Below are 21,872 nucleotides of genomic sequence, written 5' to 3' on the forward strand. Positions count from 1 at the left end.
AGAAAACTCTGCGCGTGTTTACGAGCGCTTGTTATTCTCATACTGTGTGTGGTAAAAGAATAAATTCTTGTGTGGGCACCTCTTTTTTTTTTGAAAAAAAAACTTCTCCTCAAAAATGAGGAGCCGGAGGAGTTTCCTTCTCTCACTGGTAAAACATCATCATCATCATCGGATGAACAACCCTCTTCTCGTGTTGAACGCATCATCATCATCATCATCACTTTTTCATCGTCGTCGGTGTTCCTATTCGCACAACAACAAGAAGAAGAAGAGTAGAACATTCTGCTGCTCTTTCTCCTCTTCTTCGTCTTCTTCTTCTTCTTCTTCTTACGTTGATGAAAAAACGTTGATACCGTTGAACGAACGAAAAGCGACGTTCGACTCTACGAGAGAGGAATTAAAACGATGGCAAACGTGGGCAAAAGAGAAGATAACAAAGAGTAAAGGAGCGTTTTCTTCGTTCGATGGCGGTAATAAAGACAGTGGTCAACAGAGTCATCATCATCGTCATCATCATCATGACACTACTAATAATGACCCAGTAGATGAACAGTCGTTAGTTACCGAATTGGAGTGGCTGTTGGAAGACGTCGTCGCAAACGAAGGAAAAAGTGATGATATCTCAATGCGCATGAATTTCGACCAATTGACAGCTTTATGGAACAAGCGCATTGATGACCGGTACCCGATTCAGTATTTAACGAAGTCTTCGCAGTTTCGGACGGTATCCTTGTACGTCGCGCCGGGCGTTTTAATACCTCGACCGGAAACAGAACTCTTGATTGATTTTGCATACCAGCACGTGAAAATATACGGGAAGAACGAACATTTAAAAGAGTTGCCTTGGTTAGATTTAGGCACCGGGTCTGGAGCAATTGCATGCGCGTTAGCCACGGAGTTGAAGGATATGTTCTCGAAGACGAACCCGGGGGTGTACGCCACAGATTTTTCCAAGGAAGCGCTGGAGATTGCAAAGATAAACGTAGAGCGTTTAAGGTTGAACGATACGGTTTCTTTGTTGCATGGGTCGTGGTTCGACGCTTTACGCGAGCATAATGGTATCAAGTTTGCCGGAATCGTATCAAATCCACCTTATATTCCCTCGGACGTCGCCGCAAATTTGCAGCCAGAGGTTGGTCGACACGAACCAATGTCCGCGTTGGATGGTAGAGGCGAATTGGGGATGGGTGATTTAGATGTAATTTGTGAATTTTCGCACGAATACTTAGCTCCTGGGGGTTTTTTGGCGTTAGAAACGCACGGTGGAGAACAAGCTTTACTAGTGTGGGAGAAATTATGGAAGACGAACCTCTACGAGGACGTTCGCGTTCGGAGTGATTACGCCGGCGTGGAGAGATTCGTTACGGCGCGATTGATCGATGCTAAGAAAGTGCATAGGTTTAGTAATACTAGCTTTAAAGATTAGAGCATTCATAGCAATATATGTGATAGTGGATTGAAGTATAACAATCATTATAGTAAGTACAGATACTGGTAGACAACTCGGCAGGTATTTCTTCTTCTTCTTCTTTCAACAAACGTTTATCTCGCAACAGCTTGGGTGTTCTTTTCTGCGCTGAACCCGTACTCGTTATCGAGCGCGTTGAAGTACAAGTCGTAATACGTTTGCGCGGATTCCAACTGATCCAACTCAGTGTACAAGTCCGCAATCTTGCCGTAATTATCCGTAATTTCCGCCATATCTTTATGCTCCAACGCTAAATTGAGCACCTTCTTTGTCATTTCCAAAGACTTCGCGGTGGACCCCAGACGACTCGCCGCGGCCGCAATACCTTTCAACGCCTTCCTCTCCGCTTTCCACGGCACGTTCAACTTTTCTTTACCGCTCTCTGCGATGATTAACGCGTATGCTTCTTCAAACTTACCCAAAGCTTCTTCCAATTTCTCCTTCGATTCGTCCATCTTCAACATCGCCTTACCCGATCGAAGCAACATTAAAATTTTCTCCACGTACTCATCGCCGTCGCTATCAATGCTCATGTCCACGCCAGGTGTCTTGCTTTGTTTCTCTCTTCGTAATTCCTTCTTAATTTTCCCGTTCACTTCCAAAAGCGACTTGTTCAATTGCGTGATCTCCTGCGCTCTCTTTTTCGCTTCCAATCCGCCGGCAATGGCCCCGGCGAAACCAATCGCTTGGCCGAGAATAATCGTAGAGACTAATATCTTGTGATCTACTTTCAAACCAGCGAAGGATACGTTAAAGTCTTCCTCGAAAATCGGGTCTGGTTTAGTGAGTTCGCTCGGCAAATATCGCGCCGGTCCATTGATGCTAATCTTATTCGTCACGTCCAGAGGGGCAGCTGCTACAGGCTCTTGTGGTACACCCGCGACGGCTAAAACCAAGGACGCCGTCGCAGTCACGAACGCTTTCTTCAACGATTTACTCAGCGCATCGCTTTCTCTTTCTCCTTTTTCTTCTTCTTCTTTATCTTCTTTTTTATTATTATTGATATCGATTGAGGACGACGACGTAGTTAACGACGAGGACGATCGCGCTTTCACCGCAAATTTTATCGAGGACGATGATTTCTTAGAAACAACCATAGGTTTTCTCGCCGCCGCGCTTTGTTTGGTGTTGAGTTTTGCAGCACCGCAGCAGTGCATCTGCGCTGATACTATTCCAGAAGACATGATTTCTTTTGAATCTCTCTTCTTTCTCTCTTCTTTTTATTTAACGTGTTGTTGTTGTTCAAAGAGACCTGGGATTTGACGTTTGTGCGTTTCGTGCGTTTTCTTTTTTCCTTTTTTCTTGGAAAAGGCGGGAAAGAGTAATCATATACCCTAAACAAAACTTCATCTCAAAAAAAAGGGGAACGTTTGTTTTTCCCTTTTCAGAATTTGTATCATCATAATAAAAGCACACAACACGCTACACACGAAACGCGCGCGAATCAAGAAGAAGATGGGCATACGAACGTACTCATCAAAAATTACGAACGGGCGAAACCCGTTATCGTTGAAACAGGAGGAACCGAATGTCGACAACAACAACACCAACAACAAGCCTTCGTCGTCGTCTGGGAAGAGACCAACTTCGGGCGTGGAATCGATTTTTAAAAACGACTCGGTCGAAGTCGGGAAAGAGTTTAAAGAGAACGTGAGAACGTGGAACGTGAACAGAGAGAGAGGACACTCTGGACACGGAATTTTTTCGCAGAAAACGCCACCGAAGTTTCTGAAAGTGCCCGTAGATAGAAAGAAGGAAGATGATGCGCAAATTGCAGGAGGGGTGGTGAAACCCGTGGACTTGAAACAGTTGACGCTTCAAGAGTTAAGAACGGCGTGCAGAGAGAGGAAAGTAAACCCGGCTGGGAGTAAAGACGCGTTGGTCGAACGACTGGAAGAAGCCGTGAAGAGTGGATTCTGTAAGGCAGAGTTTAAAACGTCGACGACATCGACGGTAGGTGCTGGCGTGCGCTTCGACGATAGGCAAAAGAAAGGTTTCCATTGGAACACTTCGAAAGTGCGTTTGACGAGCGAGTTGCATCAAAAAGGCATGTATAAAGGAAACGAGATTTTTTCCTCGAATTTTACGGACGATCGAAGACAGACAGCGCACACGAGAGTGGTTGGTAATGCCAACGTGGAAGGCGGAGGGGTGCTTCCATCCTCTTCCTCGGCAGAACAAAAAGGGGTTGCCGCCGGAGCTGATTTTTCGTTTCATACGACACATACCAGGACGAAAAAAGAAGAACAAGAACAAAATCCACCGCAAGCGAGCGAAGCGAGAATGAAATACTGGGACTCCGCCAGAGGTCACGATTTGTTTGGTTCGTGGACGCAACCAACCGCTGAAGGAGAAGAAGAAGAAGATGATGAAAAAGAGGAGCAAGCGGCGACGCCGAAGATGATGATGGTGCCTCCGACGACGGTTGAAGATATCGTCCAAGAAGAAGTGAAAGAAGAAGAAGAAAAAGTAGAAAAAGAAGAAGAAGAAGAAGAAGATATCGATGAATACAAGAGACGTCAAACCATGTCTCTTGAAGAAATGAAACTGCTGAGAAGTGAGAATGACGCCAAGTTGCCGTCCACGCCTTCTGTCGAAGATAAAGAAGAAGCGGATGAAGAATACAGCCCGAGTCCGGCTAAAACTGTCATCTTCACCGCAACCAAGGCGGAGAAAAACTCTTCGCCGGTCTTTATGTGTCCAAAGTCACCCTATCACGCGTACTTGAATGGCTCTGACAACGAAGAAGATGATGGCGATGACGATGAAGAAGCTATTCGTCTCGCCGACCAGGCGGTTCGAGAAGTCGAAGAAGAGCTGAAAGCCGAAAGCTTTGAGAGCTCGTTGAATATCACCGAAGAAGGAGCTTCTTCCATGCAGTAAACGACTTACTAACGATATTTTCATACATAAATACTAGATTCTTTTTGTTAACATTTATTATACTGTACATACCTGGTTCCAGGTTTAATATTGAACCCCCCGTGTATTCACGGCGATTTTTTTTGAACGCGCAACGACAGTTCGATTTTTGATCGAGACAAAGGGAAAAATTTCAAAAATTACTTTATTCGTACACTCCCAGACGACGACGCTCTTGGCAACACGCGCGGGTCATGAATGACGTCGAAGACGATGATATCATCGTCGCCACGCACGACGACAACGACGAAGACGAGTCAACGTATCGTCACGTGAAAAAGAAAAATAAAGCGATAAACATCGGGGAAAGCGTACTTGGGACGTGTCCCGTGTGCGGATGCGACGTGCACCGCGTTTTGATTCAGGAGCACGTCGAATTTTGTCTAACTGGAAAACACAGAGTGCGCGACGAGAAAGAGAACGCGAAAACGTTGAGAGAAAGGACGAATTATGACGAACCGCACCGAGAGGAAGAGAACGAGAAGAGTAAGAAGAAGAAGAAGAAGAAGAAACCTAACGCGCAGTTCAGCATTCTGAAATTTTTGCAAAAGAAGAAACAAAGAGAAGAAGAGGAAGAAGAAGAAAAGAAAAGCGACGAGACCGAGACAACGAGAAGAACAAATGATAACAATACTAACAATAACAATAGCAATAACAATAACAACAACGCTAGCATCGATGATGCCGAAATGAACGAAGAAGAAGAAGAAGAAGTTGATTTGATTGCCATAAATACTCAAATTGAAGGCGGTAAAATTCCGGATAAAGTGTCGTTTCTACTGAACACCATGAGTGGGAATTATTCCGAATGTGGCATATGCTTGGAACCTTTCGACGAAGAGAAGAATGTCGTGCGTTACCTCTTTTACCCGTGTATGCATGCGAGGCAATGCAAAGAATGTGCAATCAGAGTTTGGCAGACGAAAAAAATCAGAGGGAAATATAAAACAAACAGAATTTCCCAATGTTGTTGGTGTTCGCAGAAAATTGAAGTGAGACCGCGACCGTTTCGTCCCTTCTTATAAAAGCTCTAATACAAACAAAATTCATCGTAGCAAAGTAATAATAATAATAGAAAAGCAATACGCAAAGCAATACCAATAAAATTACAAACAACTTTTCTATCAATCAGTTGTCTTCCAGCTTCTGTTGATTCGTCTCTGGAAGCAAGTAATGCACGCTAGCTAATGCTAATACACCGACGAACGTGTACGCTACAAAAACATTACACGCACCAAAAGTATCCACAAAGGATAGAAATGTGAAAGTGACGAGAACATTACACAGCCACTGGACGAGCGTTGCAAGCGCAACACCAGAACTTCGAGCATCCTTCGGGAAAACTTCGGAAGATACGACGTATGGTATTGGTCCCAACGATAAGGAAAATGAAACTCGGAATATAAGAATGCCGAGTATTGCTATGAGCCCAGTGCTTACACTACCAGCGGCAGTAGAGTAAGAGAACGCTAATAAAGCGCAGCCTGAGATTATACCACAAATACCAATCATCGCCATCTTCTTTCTTCCGTAGACGTCAATCTTCTGCGATAAATACGTACCAAAGCAAATTTGGACCATAGAAACTATCACTGTGAGCAAAATAGATTCACGTTTACCGTATCCTAACGAATTCAATATTTTTGGCGCGTAGTAAACGATCACGTTTATTCCACAAAACTGCTGGAGCATATTCATGCCGCATGCGACTCCCGTTGCCTTGATGTGTTTGGATGACTTGAACAATCCGAAAAATCCAGCATCTTCAATCGGCCGCGCGTCTGAAGTCGCCAAGCTCGCGACACTGTTCGACGGCAACGTCTGTCCTAAAGATTTCATAATACCACGAGCTTCTTGATAGCGCCCACGACTTGCTAACCATCTCGGTGATTCAGGACATGCGCCTGGCATATATCTAAAAACATACTCTTGAGCTAAACACGGTAAAATTGGTACCAGTAACATCAATCGCCACACGAGCGAAGACGAAGCCTCTCCAGTGACACTGACTGCAGCGGTGGCATCCAAATTAGCAACCCCGAATATAGAAGCTATGACTAAACTCATCACAAATGCGTACATTAAACCGACCGTTCCGAAAAGTGGCGAGAGTGAGGTGTACTTCCCTCGTGTTTTGGCCGGGACACACTCGGAAATGAAAACCGTCGTTATTGCCGTTGAACACCCACACGCGAGACCAGACATAAAGCGTGCGACGATGAGGATCGTATAAGAATTCGACAAAGAAGCGAGAGCAGCTGAAGCGAGATATAGCGCATTTGCAAACCGAAAAATATCTCTCCTGCCAAACCTTTCGCTCACTGTTTTGGAACCAATCGCCAAACACGCTGTAGCAGCGCCTAACGGAAGAGCAGCAACTATTGCACCTTTGATTTCGGAACTTAAAAAAACCGTCGCTGAAGGAGTTCCGAATTCAACGTACACGAGCGCTCCTGCGATGCATCCGCATGCCGCACCGAATGCCAACATCGACAGGCACGCCGCAAGCGTAAGTGTGTAGAGTTTTTTCTCGTCCTCGCTACTCATCGCTGCTGCCGAGGAAGCAACATAATAGCCTCCTGAGCTCGCGGCACTCGCTGCAGAATAGGCATTCACGGTACTTCTTGGCATTCTCCTCTTATTTCTCTCTACTACTGCTACTACTATTCTATCTTGTATCGATTCAAACCGAATGGGAATATCTTTATCGTCGTCGGGTAGCGAGGCACGGAGTGGGCGACCGTTATATAGGTAATTTTTCTTCTCTTTTCTCTGCTTTTTGTGCGCGGCGGTGATGAACGAAGGCGACTTGGATGATAGAATGAAAACCGAGGACGATAATGAGGCTGATGCGTAAAGAGACGATGGAGTCATGAATGAATGAGCACCACCGGCGCGGTATAGTTTCTCGCGTGCTTCGAAATGCGTTTTCCTGCAGAGCGTCAAAAATTTGTATCGCAGAGGGGAGCGAAGCCACGAGGGGGACAATTTTTCGTATATGGTGGCTTTCTTAGGGGAAGCGCGAGTTGTCGTGTACAAGTAAAAGTGTAAAATATCTATTGAATAAATAATATTCAGACTGAAACTATCAATCATCTAAATTCAGAGTCATGCATACACCTTGGAGTACCCAGTGCGATTCATGCACGTCCGATTGAAGAGAGGCTTCAAAAACTAAACCTTTTCCCATGGCGTTCCTTCTCGCCTGCGTGATGTACACCGGGACCCGTAATTCGCCGGCTTTTGCGCTTTCATTTTTTTCGACCGGGATTATATGCATGACGGGAAGTTCCTCCACAAGCTCGTTATTCTTTTGGTTGGCCAGCGCGTGAGATTCAAAATCCCATCTGGCACCCTCTAAGTATAACCCAGAGACGAAGCACCCGTTTTCAGGAGGCTCCGTAATCGAGCGTGCATCTTTTACGCGCGTGAGCTGTGTTTTCACGTGCGCGACATCGAGTGGCCAGCCTTTCTTTCTGCATGATGTTTGAACAAGAGCAGCAATAAAGGTTTCGGGTGACTGCAAACCTGATAGCCAGACGCACGGCGGTAAGTTACCGTCATGTTGAGCGACCCAATCGCTAAATTGAGAGACGCGCTTGCGGTACCACTGGATCCAGGAAGTGATATTTTTTCCAGTTTCTGGCGCTTCTTTTTTCCATGAACTCGGAACGAAGCCAGAGTTCAAAGACACCGCAACATCATCAAGCACGGATGACATTGCTATTTCACCATTCAAAGCCTTACGTAAATTCAACAGCGTTTGCTTCATCACGCTCGTTAATTTGTTATGTTTCTCAAGTTCTTGTAAAAGTGCGATGCGAATCGGAGTAATCGCGTTTGCCCATTTTTTCCTCAACTTTCTCGCGTCAAAGTTTCTATCCTCTTTCTGCGGTAAGACTGATAAAATATCGACAGCTATGGAATCGAGTACGTGTTCTGGACGCTTTGCTTTATTTCCAGTGAGATTATCGTGCACACCATCATCTCCGTCATTCGCGTTTCTTGGAGCCTGAGGAGAGGTGATTTGTGGTTGCAAAGCGACTAAATTTTCCCACATGAGTTTTGCAGCTCTCGTGCAGTGCGCAACATCTGCGTTCATGTGTAAACCCAATACTTTGGGAGTTTGAACGACGGGAATGCGAGATATTGCGTCGATTAACGCTTCGTAAGATGTTTGTCGGGGCAACCCAAACAAGCTTTGGTAGTTTACGTCATCTTCAGCAGGGGAAGCGTCCCTTACGCTTAACGATGTATCCTTGTTCTTATCACCGGTATCGTCCCTCTCTTCACTCAGTTCGTGTTTGCACATGTAAAACGCAAACGGTCGATCCCTATCAAACAAGAAGTCACCAAAGTACTCGTTCAAATACGTGACGAGAATGCGTCTGTCGTAAAAATCAGATACACGACCGCCGTACATGGCTTCACCAATTAAATATCTCAGGGTTGACCACGGAATATCTGCTTTTGGTTTCTGCTTCGGCGCGGTCGATATTGTTGACAAGGGATCTTCGGCAGCGATATGATCATGTTCTTCTTCATCGCCGACATCAGAGACGCATACTTTGTTGAGATAGGTTTCTATCAATGATAATGAAATTCTAAAATCAGTTTCATTAAAATCATAGGGAACGTTCCATCCCAATTTACCATATTTGCGGCGTTCTTGCACAACGGCGTGGAAAAATGTCAGCACGTATGAAAGATTTCTGAAAGCCGGGTGGTTGCATTTACTGAGAGAGTCTTCAGACAACTTTGCGAACGATGCTCTCATATTCAGCTGCAAACCAGCTGGTGGTTCTGTAACAACTTTCAGAGAACTTTGCAATACCCCTAGCGGGAAAGCAGCGACGGGCTCAGTCGTCAACCATAAACGAAAATCTTCGTGAACTTCGCCTAAATCTTCTAATATTTTCTCCAATGATCCAAGCCATGAAGGCAACAGATGGCAGTTCTGTAACATTGCCCACTTGCCCTCGCGTGCAGAAGATGATATAAGCTCGGCGGCTCGTGGTCCCATACCCTGTCCCAGCGCCATAAACTCCAATTTTTCCCCGAGACGGAAACCCTTCTTCTCCCCAAGTTTCAGCACATCAAAAGCTGGATCGGCACCGGGTGACAGAACAAAGACCACTGGTGTCCTCGCACTAGTTGCATTAAATATAGAATCATAATTGACTATAGGTGGCGTTACATATTGCTCGCCAAGTGTAGAAGAGATAAACTGTGTTGTAGCCGCGGTAATCCTGTCGACCCGAGCGCATCTCAACAAGCACAAGAACTCAAACGGAGTCAATCTGCTTTGAATATCATCAGGTATGGCGGATATTTCTGGGGTTTTACTCGATAACCACTTCTTCCATTTATCCTCATTCGTTGAAATATCAACGATCAAAGATTTCATACGCTCGCTACTGGATTCGAGCGTCACTAATTGCTCCAAGTCCCGTAATCCAGATTTTGGCCAAAACTCACCTAAAGCTTTTGTTGTGAAGGATTTACGAGTAGAACTCATCGCTTCGTTGCTGTTACTACTACTATCTTCGTCGGCATTTCCATCTAATTTGAAACCGCCTTTGGTGAAAAAATTAACCTGCTCTATATCCACGACACCGTCTCCAAGCAAAATTTGGAGCGTCATATGCATCGAAAGCGTCAACTTATCACGTTCAAACAATCCTAATGAAGCAAATTCGTATACCGCGAGGGTTAAGTCATTAACAAATTCTGTGATAGTATTTTGTAAAGACTTATCATGACCGTGTTTACTATCATCTGTCGATGTACTTGACCCGCAGTTGTTTTTTTCTCGTGTTTTCGCTAGCGAGGACCTGAAAACTTCCAGATACGATGTCAACGAGTATTCATACATCGAGTTTACTTTGTTGAGGTTCTGAAGAACAAAATATAAGATGGCTCCTCGTTTTGCGATAGGTTCATATGCTCGTCTCGCCAATACAAGTTTCTCACTCGCAGCTTTCGCTTCTTCGAGCTTACAGCTAATCTCCTTTGCCTTGTACTTCGTCTCATCCAGCGTGGTTATCAGTTCTACGTTATCAAGTATTTCACCCGAAGCTGAAGACAATTCCATTAGTAATGTATCTTCGAGGTCTTTAAGTAAAGATTTGTTGACGGAAGTTTCTTGAACGAGAGATTCGCGCTGCAGTTCTAAATCTGGTCGCTCCATTTTGACTGTCACGTTGAGAAGTTGTTCCTGAAGTCCTACGAGAGTGACGCCGTAATTAATAATCATCGTTTTACCTGAAACTTCGGGCCCGTAACTTGGATTTGGGAGTTTGGAAGTCATATATAGCCTGAAGTTATCGTCCCATTCTACCTCGGAATCTCCTATTTGAACCGTCTTGATACCATTCCGCTCAGTGATGCGACGTTCTAAAACGTTATCGATTACTGGATCCAAGTGTTTGCCAACATTCTCAAAGAGAAATGGCAGCCCATACTTTACGGCGAGTTCGAGTTGTTTGAGAAAATCTGCATCGCTGAACGTTTTAATCTTCCCAATGAGATTTTTACCTTCGCGCTGCTTGATCCATCTCACGGCTTGCATTTGTGGATCTATACATAGCGGATATCGAGATGCCTTCGTTGTCAAAATACCATTTTGAACACTCAAATCGTCCGTCGGCAAACCCTCGCTCGCCCATTTCCCGAGTTCCACATCCGTCGTCAACAGATTTTCTAAACGGAAAGATGGAGAGACCGGAATATTCCGCGCTTTCACGTCTTCATATAGCGTATCGTACGTAAACTTTTTGCGAAACTCAAACGTGAATGCGCCAGAGTAGGATAAAAATGAGCTCGTCAACAAACAATCTCCTACTAAATTTTTCATACTTTCATCGAGTTCGTTCATTTCTTTTGCCCATCTGACGCGTTCAGACTCCAAGCCTTTCAAAAGCTTTTCAGCTGCAGATAAGCGCGCTTCCATGGTTTCAGCGCTTTCTTTTAATCTCTTCTGGTTCGACGTTTTTTCTTGAAATTGTTCAGTCAGAGACGTGAGTTCCTCAGATAGTTGTTCAACTTCAAGTTTTGTCTTCGCTAGCTCTTTCGTTTTTGTCCGAAGCAATTTTTCAGCAGATGCAGCTGCTGCTCGCTTTGGATTCACCGTCCGAGCGACCTCGTTGTACTTGATCATGGCAAAAACCCACTTGAGGAGACCACCCCCAGCGCTAGAAATTTTCGTCACCTCCTCCGGAGTAAATTTTGAATCTTTCGTGTACGTTTTTAGCTCTTTTGCTTGCTTATCCTTTATGGCATCTTTATCAAATTCAATTAGCGACTTCAAGAAATTAGTATCTGTCATCATCGCTTTTGCGCCTGACCAAGAAACGTTGGGCAGACCTTTCAAGATCATTACGCACTCACAAACTTTCTGAACGGCAATATTCGGCTTTGCGAATGACTTCAATTCAGTAATTTCTTCCTTTTTCAGTGAATTGAGCGCCAATGCCGCAGCCTCCAACGCGGGAATTGCTTTCGCCAAGTCGCTTTCTGCTTCTTTCTTCTTCGTACCTATCGTCTCTTTCTCTTTTTGTAACTCTATTTCTTTTAAACTTGCCGCTTCTTGCTTCGATTTGACATCAGTCGTAGATGCCGTGATTACTTTCAGCAACTCTTCGCATGCTTTCGTCTCACCTTCAACGACTTCCTTCGCCTGGTTGAGGGACTTTTGCATAGCATCAACTTCACTCCCAGCTTGAATCAATTTCGAAGAGCCACCTTCTAAACGGGCTTTCAATTCACCGATTCTTTTCCGGTTCAAACCAAGCATCCTCGAGTAGTTTGCGATAAAGTCCAAATAATTCTTTGGAGTGACATAATTCGATCTATTCAGCTCCCTTTTATACTTTATCGATAGTTCCGTGACGAGTTGGTGCGTATATACCACATGATTTGCAATTGGACCGCGTAAATCTGATGGGATCTCGTCGATTGAGCTCAAAAATGTCGTCGCAACAGATAAAAGTGCTTCGTCCGGCCACGCTGTAAACCAATCAATGACAGTATCGTTTACCAAACCAGGAAAATTCCTACACCTAGAACGCAGTAAATCTCCGGTTGGGGACATGCATAGCACAATGTGTAAGTTCATTCGCGCGCGAGAGATGAAAAAACGCCAAAGTTCTTCTTTAGAATCGCGTACGTTTTCTTTGAGAGCGTCATCTCTGACCGATCGCATAATAACATGTTTTTCGTCATCCGGGTACAGCGCGGGAACTGCACCGCTCGTCAAAATACTGTTGATGTGTTCTAAGAAGCTTTCGTTTGCAACGTGGTTATCTGTGAATAAGAACAATACTTTCTCGTTGTCTACTCCTACTCTAGTGAACAAACGTTTCAAATCTTCTCGAAAAGAGTTCTCATCGTACCCACGTGTCAAAGTGATCTCGAACACTGAACAACCCGCTGCTGCCGCGGCAAGTTTTGCTAAAGACTGTTTCCCAAAGCCACCATCTCCGATAAGGAGCATATGTCCACGCTCTTGTCTCAAAACTCTGTGGATTCGGGTCGCATGCTCGAGAGCATCGTGGAAAAAGACCAAATTCATTTTTTTGTTCGGACCCTCTTTACGTCCGCAACTATCCAGCGCTTTCTGGAAAGTAATTTTAACATCTTCATAGGTTCCCACATCTTTGTATTGAGCTCGCGTTGTCTTCAAAGCGCTCTCGACTGAGAAATCATTCGGCTCTTGCACACCCTCGCTGCATCCATCTTGAACTTCTGGTACTCCTGTATCTTCTCCTTCCATGGTTTCTTCTCCAACGAGTAACTCTGTCCTAAAGTCGGCGAATAAAACCGGATCCGAAAGGGCATGCTTCAATAAATTCTCATCGCAGTCGAAATAATCAATAACGAGAGATCCTATTTTTTGCTTTACCAAATTTCGATCGATAGAGTCTACTAATCGATCATGAAACACCCGCAACACCTCGTTTCGCCATAATCTCACAAACGCACTTTCTGAAGCAATGCTATCGGCACATGATTGACTCATACCTTCAAAGACGCGCGATAAATCGCGGAGGTTGAATATGTAATGAAATTTCGAGGGTGTTGGTGGGAAAGCATCGAGCACATAATCATAAAGCTCGAGAGTAGCGCCGAGAATTTTTTCGCACACCAAGCTGCTAATACACGGTGTCCCGTCATCATTTACGCCAAGCTCGCTGGCCAGCTTTTCGAGAATGCTTCGGTAGATGGCTTTTAGGTTCTCTTCAGACGGTGCCTCAATTTCAAAAATATTGAATAGAGAAGCGAAGCGTGCGTCAACTGTGTTTCGCGCTCCGCCCGGGTGTCCCATTGCACAAATGAAACGCGTATCTTTGACAGTTTTCCAGTTTAGCTCCTTACCGCGATCGTAAAAGCCGTCACGTTCGAGCATAGTTTTTAACAATGCGATGGGTTGTTGCGTTCCGTATAAATCTTCTTTTGGCATGTTCAAATCGTCAATGAATACAATTAATTTTCGACCAAGCGGTGGCCCGTACACATCTTTGGTGCGCTTCTCAATACAATCTTCAATAGCTCGCTGCACATCAAGAGAGCTCGTTCTCGAACTCAAATTCATGGTTATGTAAGACATTTTACTATCGTTGCCTGTCATTTCAGCGAGTACCTTTTCTATAGTAACAGTTTTTGCCGTGCCAGATGCACCTACAAAGAGGATAGGCTTATTTGAGGCGTTACCTAACGTTTGTAATAACCAAGAAGATCTGACGGTATCTGCTGTGGGAATAAGTAGAGATGAAAACGACGAGCGCGCAGCTAACGGAATATTTTCGGCTTTGGATTCCCAGGAGAAGAACGTATCGCTGGAACGATCATAACCATAGTCGTACATTGTACCAGAATCCGGTAAATTGAGAGGACACGAACACGCGGGATCGTAGGTAAGCTTCCGAAGAAACGTGTCAAATTTAATCCTATCTGACTTAATCACCGTGGCGCCAAACGACCACGTCAGAGCAAAGATAGACATTCTCTCGATCTTTCTTGCAAATTCCACTACTTGCTCATCCGGTGCAGTGATATTGCTTTCTCCGAAAGAAATCCCGCGATGGCTTTCTGCATCTTTTGAAGAGAGTGGAAGTAAACTATCGAGGAGAGAACATAGTTGCTCCACATAATTCGACGACGTTCTTTCGATGCTAGAAGTTGGGGGTAGCTCCTCGTCAGAAACACCTTCCAAACAAAATTCTACGAGAGTACCAACGTATTTATCGAATATGCGCGAGAGCACGCTTTGAAGTAGCTCCGTACCCTGTTTTTTTATCCAAGAAGTACAAATCGGTTGAAATCCCAATGTTTTCGGATCCACATAGACCATACCGCATCGAGAAACAGTCGCTGGTGATGCGTGCGCTAGATTAGCAACTTCGAATAGCAATTTGCAATGATCTCTAAGTCTAATGCGTTCGCCGTTGGGTAACGTCAATAGTTTATTATCGTCCATCACGGAGTTCATATTTTCTACCCACACGGCGTCAACGTCACCATCAAAAACGATATAACGAGATTCACTTTCTCTGTTTTCCGGTAGGGGACGATTAGCTTCGCGAAATATGTTTGATAACAGCCCATCAGTCCATTCACGGGTATCTCTGTCCAGCGAGCCATAAAGCTCAGAAACTGATTGCGCCTTTGGATTCAGCAAAATCAACTTGGTTGGTTTACCGAGCGCATCTTGAGCACGGGCGAGAGTTTTAATGATAACTGACTTCCCGCCCCCAGTTTCTCCAACAACCATAGTTGTGTGTCTCGTCAGCATTGTCTCGTATAATTGAATAATCTTATCAACTTGCTCAGAAGGACCGGTAAGAACCTGATACCCGCTATTCTCTAAATCTTTCTCCACGGCGTCGTTCAGATTTGGATACCGAACGCGCGGACAATCCATTCCTGGGAACAAGTCATTTATCAAACCAAGAAATAAAGGAGCATCTTCGAACACAAATTTCGGCAAATTCATATCTCTCAGTGCGCGCATTAATACGAGCTGTTCATCGAGTTCTGGGGATTCTCTCTTCAAAGCTCCGGCCATGATGAGCACCGATTTCAAAGCTCTCAAACCAAAATCATAATGAGATTGCTTCGAAAGTTGCTCTTTTGCGAGCTTGTACAAGACTGTCATCTTCTTCGCGAGTTCTTTAGCACTGTCGAAACCTTCTGAGAATAGCATGATTTCGCAAATTTGCTGAAGATCCGGAACGATCATCTGAACTGGGCGGAACAAAGCTTTCAGATTATCCGGCAACTCTGTTCTGCCGGCGTATCCAGGGTTCATGGTGATAAAAATCCCTGTCCTAGAGTCTAAAGCGATGTCCTTGCCTTCAAAGTTGAAACGCTTTGCGTTTGTTTTCAAGCTTTCCTGGATGAGGTGGATTTGGGATGATACCACACTGAGCACTTCGGCGTCAATTCTATTAAACTCATCGAAACAACCCCAAGCGCCACACTGTACGAGACCAGTAAAGATAGCCCCCATCGCTTTGTAATCTAGTCCTTCTCCACAGTTGAATACCACGCAAAGCAATGCCATAGACTTTGCTAAATCCTTTGTAGTTTCTGTTTTACCCGTCCCAGCAGGTCCAGCCGGGGCGCCCCCAAGCCGGTACGTCAATGCCGTCGTGAGTGTCATATAGCATCTATCGGTTAGGCCCGTAATTACTAATCGTCCATTTAGACCCATATATTCGTATCCATATAAAAATTCTCCGGAGCACTGGTTGATTACGATGTCATCTCGCTTTTTATCCCATTTGAAGCGAAGCTGAGATTCCCATGCAAACTCAGATTCATCTAGAATCGAGTCTCGGACAAAGCTTTCTATGATATCGCGAGCGTGTACGTCGATTATAATCATAGTATTCACTTTCTTCCGCTCCAGGTTTGTTAAATCAGAACGTACGAGCTTAGTAAGATCTGCTAGCTGCGCCGTCAGTTTTTCTGAAAGTAGCTTCATCGCCATCTTATCTTGACCGTTCTTGACGCGACGAAAAACATCGATAACCTCCCAAGTCCACCAAATCTGAGAGCCGACGAGCGCAACCATACCTAATTCCTCCAGTATCCATGTTGTACGCGAAGATGCGTTGACATACCTCCGAATTCCTTTCTTGCATATCTCTTTCAGCGTGATGCGCATGGCGCTTTCAACTTTTCTCATCCAAACTTCGACCGGTAAACCTAAAACTTGAACCGGCTCAGAGAGCTCGAACGACTCGCCTTCGCTACTCATCAACCCAATGATGGATTCATCGTTTGGACCAAAGATCAGTTTCGCGCAGTTATCGAAGAGCTTCAGCATGTGCTCTTGAACAAGCGTTGGATCAGAGGTGCCAAGTATGGACAAGAGCTCGTCGTCAGAAATGAAGAAAAATCTCGGGAACGCATCGCGCTTCGTGTTCAGATATTGAGATAGCGACTTTTGACAGGATTCCAATTGCAAAGAGAGTTCTTTTAAATGGTGCAATCGCCCTTCAACTCTGCATGATTCTAGTACCTTCGATTCGAGATTTTCTTGCGTGCTTCGCATAATTTCTCTCCAGGCAAGATCAATTTGGTCGAATTGGTCTGCTTCACGGGGAAGTTGAGCCCGGATATCATCGGCTCCACAAAAAATTGATTGTAAATACAACCATTTGCGTTGAGTCCCAATCCACGCCTCTAACACGTCCGAAATATGAGCCAAATTATACTCCCAACTCTGAACGGTGTCTTGGAATGGTGCCGCGTGTTTAGATGCCGACATTGATTGAAGCGTCAGGCTTGAATCTTCCAGCGAAAGTGTGATATCATCAACGGAGCAAAGGATCAGAGTCTTCTCGCGGGTCTCTTTTGATTCTCGTGCGAGCGGCCGCAAATCAAATTTGGCGTCCTCCCACTCCGCACTAAGTTTGATCAAATCATCCTCGATTTTCATTTCTCGTTCGGCTCTGTTCGTGATATCTCTGACATGTTGTGCATGTTCATATAGTCGAAGCTTCAACACGTCCTCTAGGGATACGGTAGTCAATGCGATCGATGTCTTCGCCAATCTTGCCAACTCTTCCCAGTGCCTTGGACGCATTGCCGGTGACTTGAGAGTACAAAACAAATCAAGAGTCTCTTCAAATAATGCTATGCTCTTTTTAATGCTCATGATCAATTCGAATGTCTTGGAACTTTCAGTGATATTTGTTTCGCAATCCCTTTTGGACTCTTCGGCAATTGCACGCAGTTTTTCAATATCGATAGCATCCCATAACACGCGCGAATGAACTTTAACTTTCGAATCAAATCTTTCGATTACTGCGTAACAGCTCATATATTCTTCAATATTTTCTCGCAACTCTTGCAAACTTGAAACCGAACGTGGGGGAAATTGGAACGCTTTTTCAGAGTCACGCAAGGCTTCGCGCCGATTGCTTAAATCAACGATTTTCGTTTTAAACTCGTTTAATTTCAAAGCTCCAGCGTGTAGATCTAGTAAACTTTTATCAGATGCTGGTCCATTTTTTAGCATGTCGTTTCGCGTTTCTTCGCACGCACTCTCAAATTCATTCAAATCGTTACGCAATTGATCTTCATACTTCATCCGAACGTGCCTGGAGTCCACATCCACTCTTTCAATCTTCTCCTCGCAAGCTTTCCAATTCGCCAACGTGTCTAAGGCGGCATTCATATCCTCACAAATGGCGTCGATTTGTGTTGTAGATGATGGCGTCGATGGTGATAAGGACTCCTCTGGTCTCACACGAAGGCGGAGTTTGACCCTGTCTTTAATTTTCAGAATATTTATTTCGGTCTCCCAATCTATACGTATATCTTGAACCAATCTCACAAACACTTTCATTTCATCCAAACTTGACGGAACTGCGTCCATCACATCGTTCACATTTTGAAACTTTGAATTCATTTCCGATAGATAATTACGGTCCTGCGCGGCTGAAATGCGAGAAAGCTCTTTGATCCAGATGTCGCATTCTTGAGCGATCCCGTCGATGAGTGGCGTTGCATCCATATTTGCACAAGAAATGATCAAATTTCGTTTCGAATCCGCTAATGCTCTACTTTTATATTGATTGAACAAAGCGAACGATTCGTCGAGCGGTGCAAATTCAAGACCAGAAAGATCTGTGAACATCTGCAGAGATTCTTCACGGGCTTTCGTGTTCACCGCGTGCTGAAACTTATCCCAACTTTCGACATATTTCACAATTTTCCGCGAAAGTCTTTCAATGGCGCGGTGTGAAGCAACCAATGATTTGTTCAATACGATAGATGACTTAAGATCACGCGCGAATGTAATACCAAACGTATCGCCTTCTTTTTCGTGGACAGAAGTGTCTGCCGTCACGAGGATATTGTCATTCTCTAAACCGCCTGAGATGCAGCGGTAACCGTCGTAATCCTCATCGCTTACTTCATCATCATCAACGCACTGGGTTTGCAACACTTCGCGACAAGTTCCGTGCATCCATCTAGTAAACTTTGATCCTATCTTCTGCATCGAATCGACGAATGAGTTCAGTCGAGTGGTAATTTCTTCCAAAGACGGAGATATGACTACGTCTTGCGAGCATAATTTAATTGTACATCGAAAATATGCAGCATTCGCACCGTCACGACGAGAGATAAAATCCCTTCGAAACGAGCGTAAACTTGAGCATATGGCTCTGACGAGAGCGCGATACACGCTTCTCTCAGAAAATTCGTAAAATGCTTGCATTTCTGGAGCCTTTTTGGATCGCGTACCAATGACGCAAAACTCTATATCTGATAAAAGATTCGAAACTTCCTTATACTTTCCTACTGCTCTTTCCATGATTTCATCGCGCGTACGTTCTAATGTACCCATCACATCGTCTAATTCTGGCAACACCCCAATATCACCTTCTGCCTCGTCTGTGTAGGACGGAGAGAAAAAATTCAATTCCGATATCGTTTCCGTAAGCTCTTTGATCGATTTCGAGATACGCCTGACTTCAAGTACTGATTTTTCAAAGGAATCGATCGCACATCGCGCCGAATGAACGAATGTGTTGAAACCTAGCGCATTCCAGTTCAATTTCGAGCAACCCGGCTCAAAGGCTTCTTCCACTTCGATCAATTTTTCCTTGAATAACGCAAACTCTTGGAATGTCAAACCAGACGTAACCCGCGAATACTCCGAGCATACATCTTTCAAATTATTCAGATGGGATCGATAAACATCTTCTTGAAGAACAACAGCTTTCGCCGCTGACGGGATCTCGTGTCCTAATTGCGAAATACTCTTGGCTTCGCTTATTAAAACGGATAAATTTTCGTGGAAATTTGGACGAAACAAAGGCACTGACGAGTGCGGAAGCCTTCCATTCACCCCGAGAACCTCTGTAATAGGATCCTTTATCAGAATAAAGGATCGCAGACTAGCTGCAGATTCATCAACGACTGTAGAGCTCCAATCTCGAACCAGCTCTTTCTCATAATCTAAGACAGTCTTGGAAAAATGAAGATACTTGTTCTCGATATCGAGAGCGGCCGCGCTTTGAATATCCTCTCCAAGAGATGTAAACTTAAATATACGCATAGTTCTTCTAACTGATACAAAGAGAGCACGGGACCATGCAATTTTACCACTCACGCTAGGCTGATTGCGCAGCAATGGAACATTTCTTCTTTGTGTGTGAAAAAAATGTTGGGTTTGATCGATTTCTCTACCAAACTGGTCCAAAATATCACGCGTCGTATCTCTCATCTGTTTATTCAGAACATCTCTTACTGGAGAAGTTCGTAAAGAAGAATTTTCACGATGGCCATTGGCGTCTCTTGCAGTACCTAGCAATTCTGAGTTCATCGGAATTGATGGAATATTGAACATAGTTCGAAAGCTGTGAAGCAATTCAAAGGCTGCTTTGGCGGATGTGGAATTTTTAAACGATTGGTCAATGAATGATCTCACTACTCGTTCAATTCGGACGCGATCTCCATTAAAGACTTGAACAATATCGGCCCAGTCTTCAGCTTTTGATGGATCAAACGCGTTGAATGAGCAACGATTAACTCGGTTGTTCATATTCGAAACTCGTCTCACTGCGTCGTCAAAACCTACTTGATCAAGCGTCACCGCTCGGAACTTGGGACTTAGAAAGGTTTGAAAATCTAACGATGCCGAAAGCATTTCGCCCAAATCGTCGCACACACGCGCAATATGATCAGTTCGAGAAAATAGTCGTTCGCGGTCGAACTCCCATCTTGTGTCGCGATTGGAACGCTCTATACTTTCGCGCACTTTTAAATAATTTGTCTTCCAGCTCCGCAGTGCTAAAGATGCATCTCGTAGCTTCTCCGATAACGTAAGATTACTATTATCCTGAATATCGGCTATGATTGGATGTAGACTTGGTGAATGTTTGATATTTGCTGTCGTCGATGTTGTCAGCAATGAGAGATGATCAGCGTGATCTTCTGCTCTATCTTTCGTAATTCCATCGTCTTCACGAGACTCCGTTAAAACCATCTTTGGGTCAATTTCAGAGTTTATCCTCAATGATAACTCGTCTGCTATTCGACCCATGAGCTGTCCCATTCGATCATCATTAGAGTAATAACGCGAAATTATCCAAACTAATCTGAGTGCTTCAAGCGTCGGTTCTAAGCAATTAGCAATACGTTTGAACGAGCCGCGCGAGATGGTCATAAAATGCCCTTCCAACGTAGCGAGAAATTTCACATTCTCCTTCGATTGAGCACACAGAGCTTCAAGGTTGTCGCGCAAATATCGAAACTTAGTGAGCGTTTGATGTGCTTTTGAGAGCTGCTCAGGGTCTTCTATCATCGCAGAGTGTATTGAATCTTCTAAGCTTTGCTCGGTTTTTTTCATCTCTTGGCAAGTCAGCTGTTCGTAAAGTGTGTGTCTCTCCACGTTTCGTTCTTTCCACCTCTCTATTTCTCGAAGCGGGCCCGTCGTAGTCGTCTTCATCGTCGTCTGCGCTATTTCATTACTACTCTTACTCCTACTGCTACCACTGCTATGAATACCATTTCCACCGTCGTTAATCGTGATATCGAGGTCGCGTTTTATGAAGGAGGATATAACGTCCGACCACTCCGTGATACAGTCAATCAAGCGTCGCGCGTTCGTTTGCGCTGCTCGGTTCCCATACCCGGACGTTTTTTTGCCCTCCTCATCCTTCTTCTCTCTTTCCACCGGTGGTTGAAGATCTGGCGCTCCATCTGGCGCTTCGCGATGCAGTTTCTCTGTATCTCCCTCTTGTTCTTCTCCATCTCCGCGCTCCGCGGCCATCGCGCGCGCGTCTTCACGTTTCTTTTTTCCGGGGTCAATATCTCTCTCTACCAGAAGGGGAGTTTTGGGTCTCATTCCTTTTCGTCCACCTTCGAGTATTTTTGACCACGCTCTAAAAATAAACCATCGTCTCCTCAAAACACTTCTTTTTCTTTGTTTGACCGTTTTCTCTTCTTCATTATTTTAATC

The 21,872-nt window shown here is 44.5% G+C and overlaps 6 protein-coding genes across 6 annotated transcripts; 3 read left to right on the forward strand and 3 right to left on the reverse strand.

Moving 5' to 3' along the window:
• Positions 1-115: 115 nt before the first annotated feature.
• Bathy05g04930 (HemK family modification methylase) lies at positions 116-1,426 on the forward strand (the record flags this gene model as incomplete). The annotated part of the gene is made up of 1 exon (XM_007512834.1): positions 116-1,426. One exon carries the CDS (start codon positions 116-118, stop codon positions 1,424-1,426), a length of 1,311 nt encoding a protein of 436 aa, XP_007512896.1.
• A 116-nt stretch (positions 1,427-1,542) lies between these two features.
• Bathy05g04940 (predicted protein) lies at positions 1,543-2,652 on the reverse strand (the record flags this gene model as incomplete). The annotated part of the gene is made up of 1 exon (XM_007512824.1): positions 1,543-2,652. One exon carries the CDS (start codon positions 2,650-2,652, stop codon positions 1,543-1,545), a length of 1,110 nt encoding a protein of 369 aa, XP_007512886.1.
• Positions 2,653-2,923: 271 nt separating this feature from the next.
• Bathy05g04950 (predicted protein) lies at positions 2,924-4,351 on the forward strand (the record flags this gene model as incomplete). Its single annotated transcript, XM_007512971.1, has 1 exon — positions 2,924-4,351. One exon carries the CDS (start codon positions 2,924-2,926, stop codon positions 4,349-4,351), a length of 1,428 nt encoding a protein of 475 aa, XP_007513033.1.
• A 233-nt stretch (positions 4,352-4,584) lies between these two features.
• Positions 4,585-5,415, forward strand: Bathy05g04960 (predicted protein; the record flags this gene model as incomplete). Its single annotated transcript, XM_007513026.1, has 1 exon — positions 4,585-5,415. The coding sequence occupies one exon, from the start codon at positions 4,585-4,587 to the stop codon at positions 5,413-5,415; it is 831 nt and encodes a 276-aa protein (XP_007513088.1).
• A 103-nt stretch (positions 5,416-5,518) lies between these two features.
• Bathy05g04970 (sugar transporter) lies at positions 5,519-7,264 on the reverse strand (the record flags this gene model as incomplete). Its single annotated transcript, XM_007513094.1, has 1 exon — positions 5,519-7,264. The coding sequence occupies one exon, from the start codon at positions 7,262-7,264 to the stop codon at positions 5,519-5,521; it is 1,746 nt and encodes a 581-aa protein (XP_007513156.1).
• Positions 7,265-7,478: 214 nt separating this feature from the next.
• Positions 7,479-21,683, reverse strand: Bathy05g04980 (dynein heavy chain; the record flags this gene model as incomplete). The annotated part of the gene is made up of 1 exon (XM_007513269.1): positions 7,479-21,683. One exon carries the CDS (start codon positions 21,681-21,683, stop codon positions 7,479-7,481), a length of 14,205 nt encoding a protein of 4,734 aa, XP_007513331.1.
• Between the last annotated feature and the right edge of the window lie 189 nt (positions 21,684-21,872).

Source organism: Bathycoccus prasinos (genome assembly GCF_002220235.1).
Source record: "Bathycoccus prasinos genomic : chromosome_5".
Taxonomy (NCBI): Eukaryota; Viridiplantae; Chlorophyta; class Mamiellophyceae; order Mamiellales; family Bathycoccaceae; genus Bathycoccus; species Bathycoccus prasinos.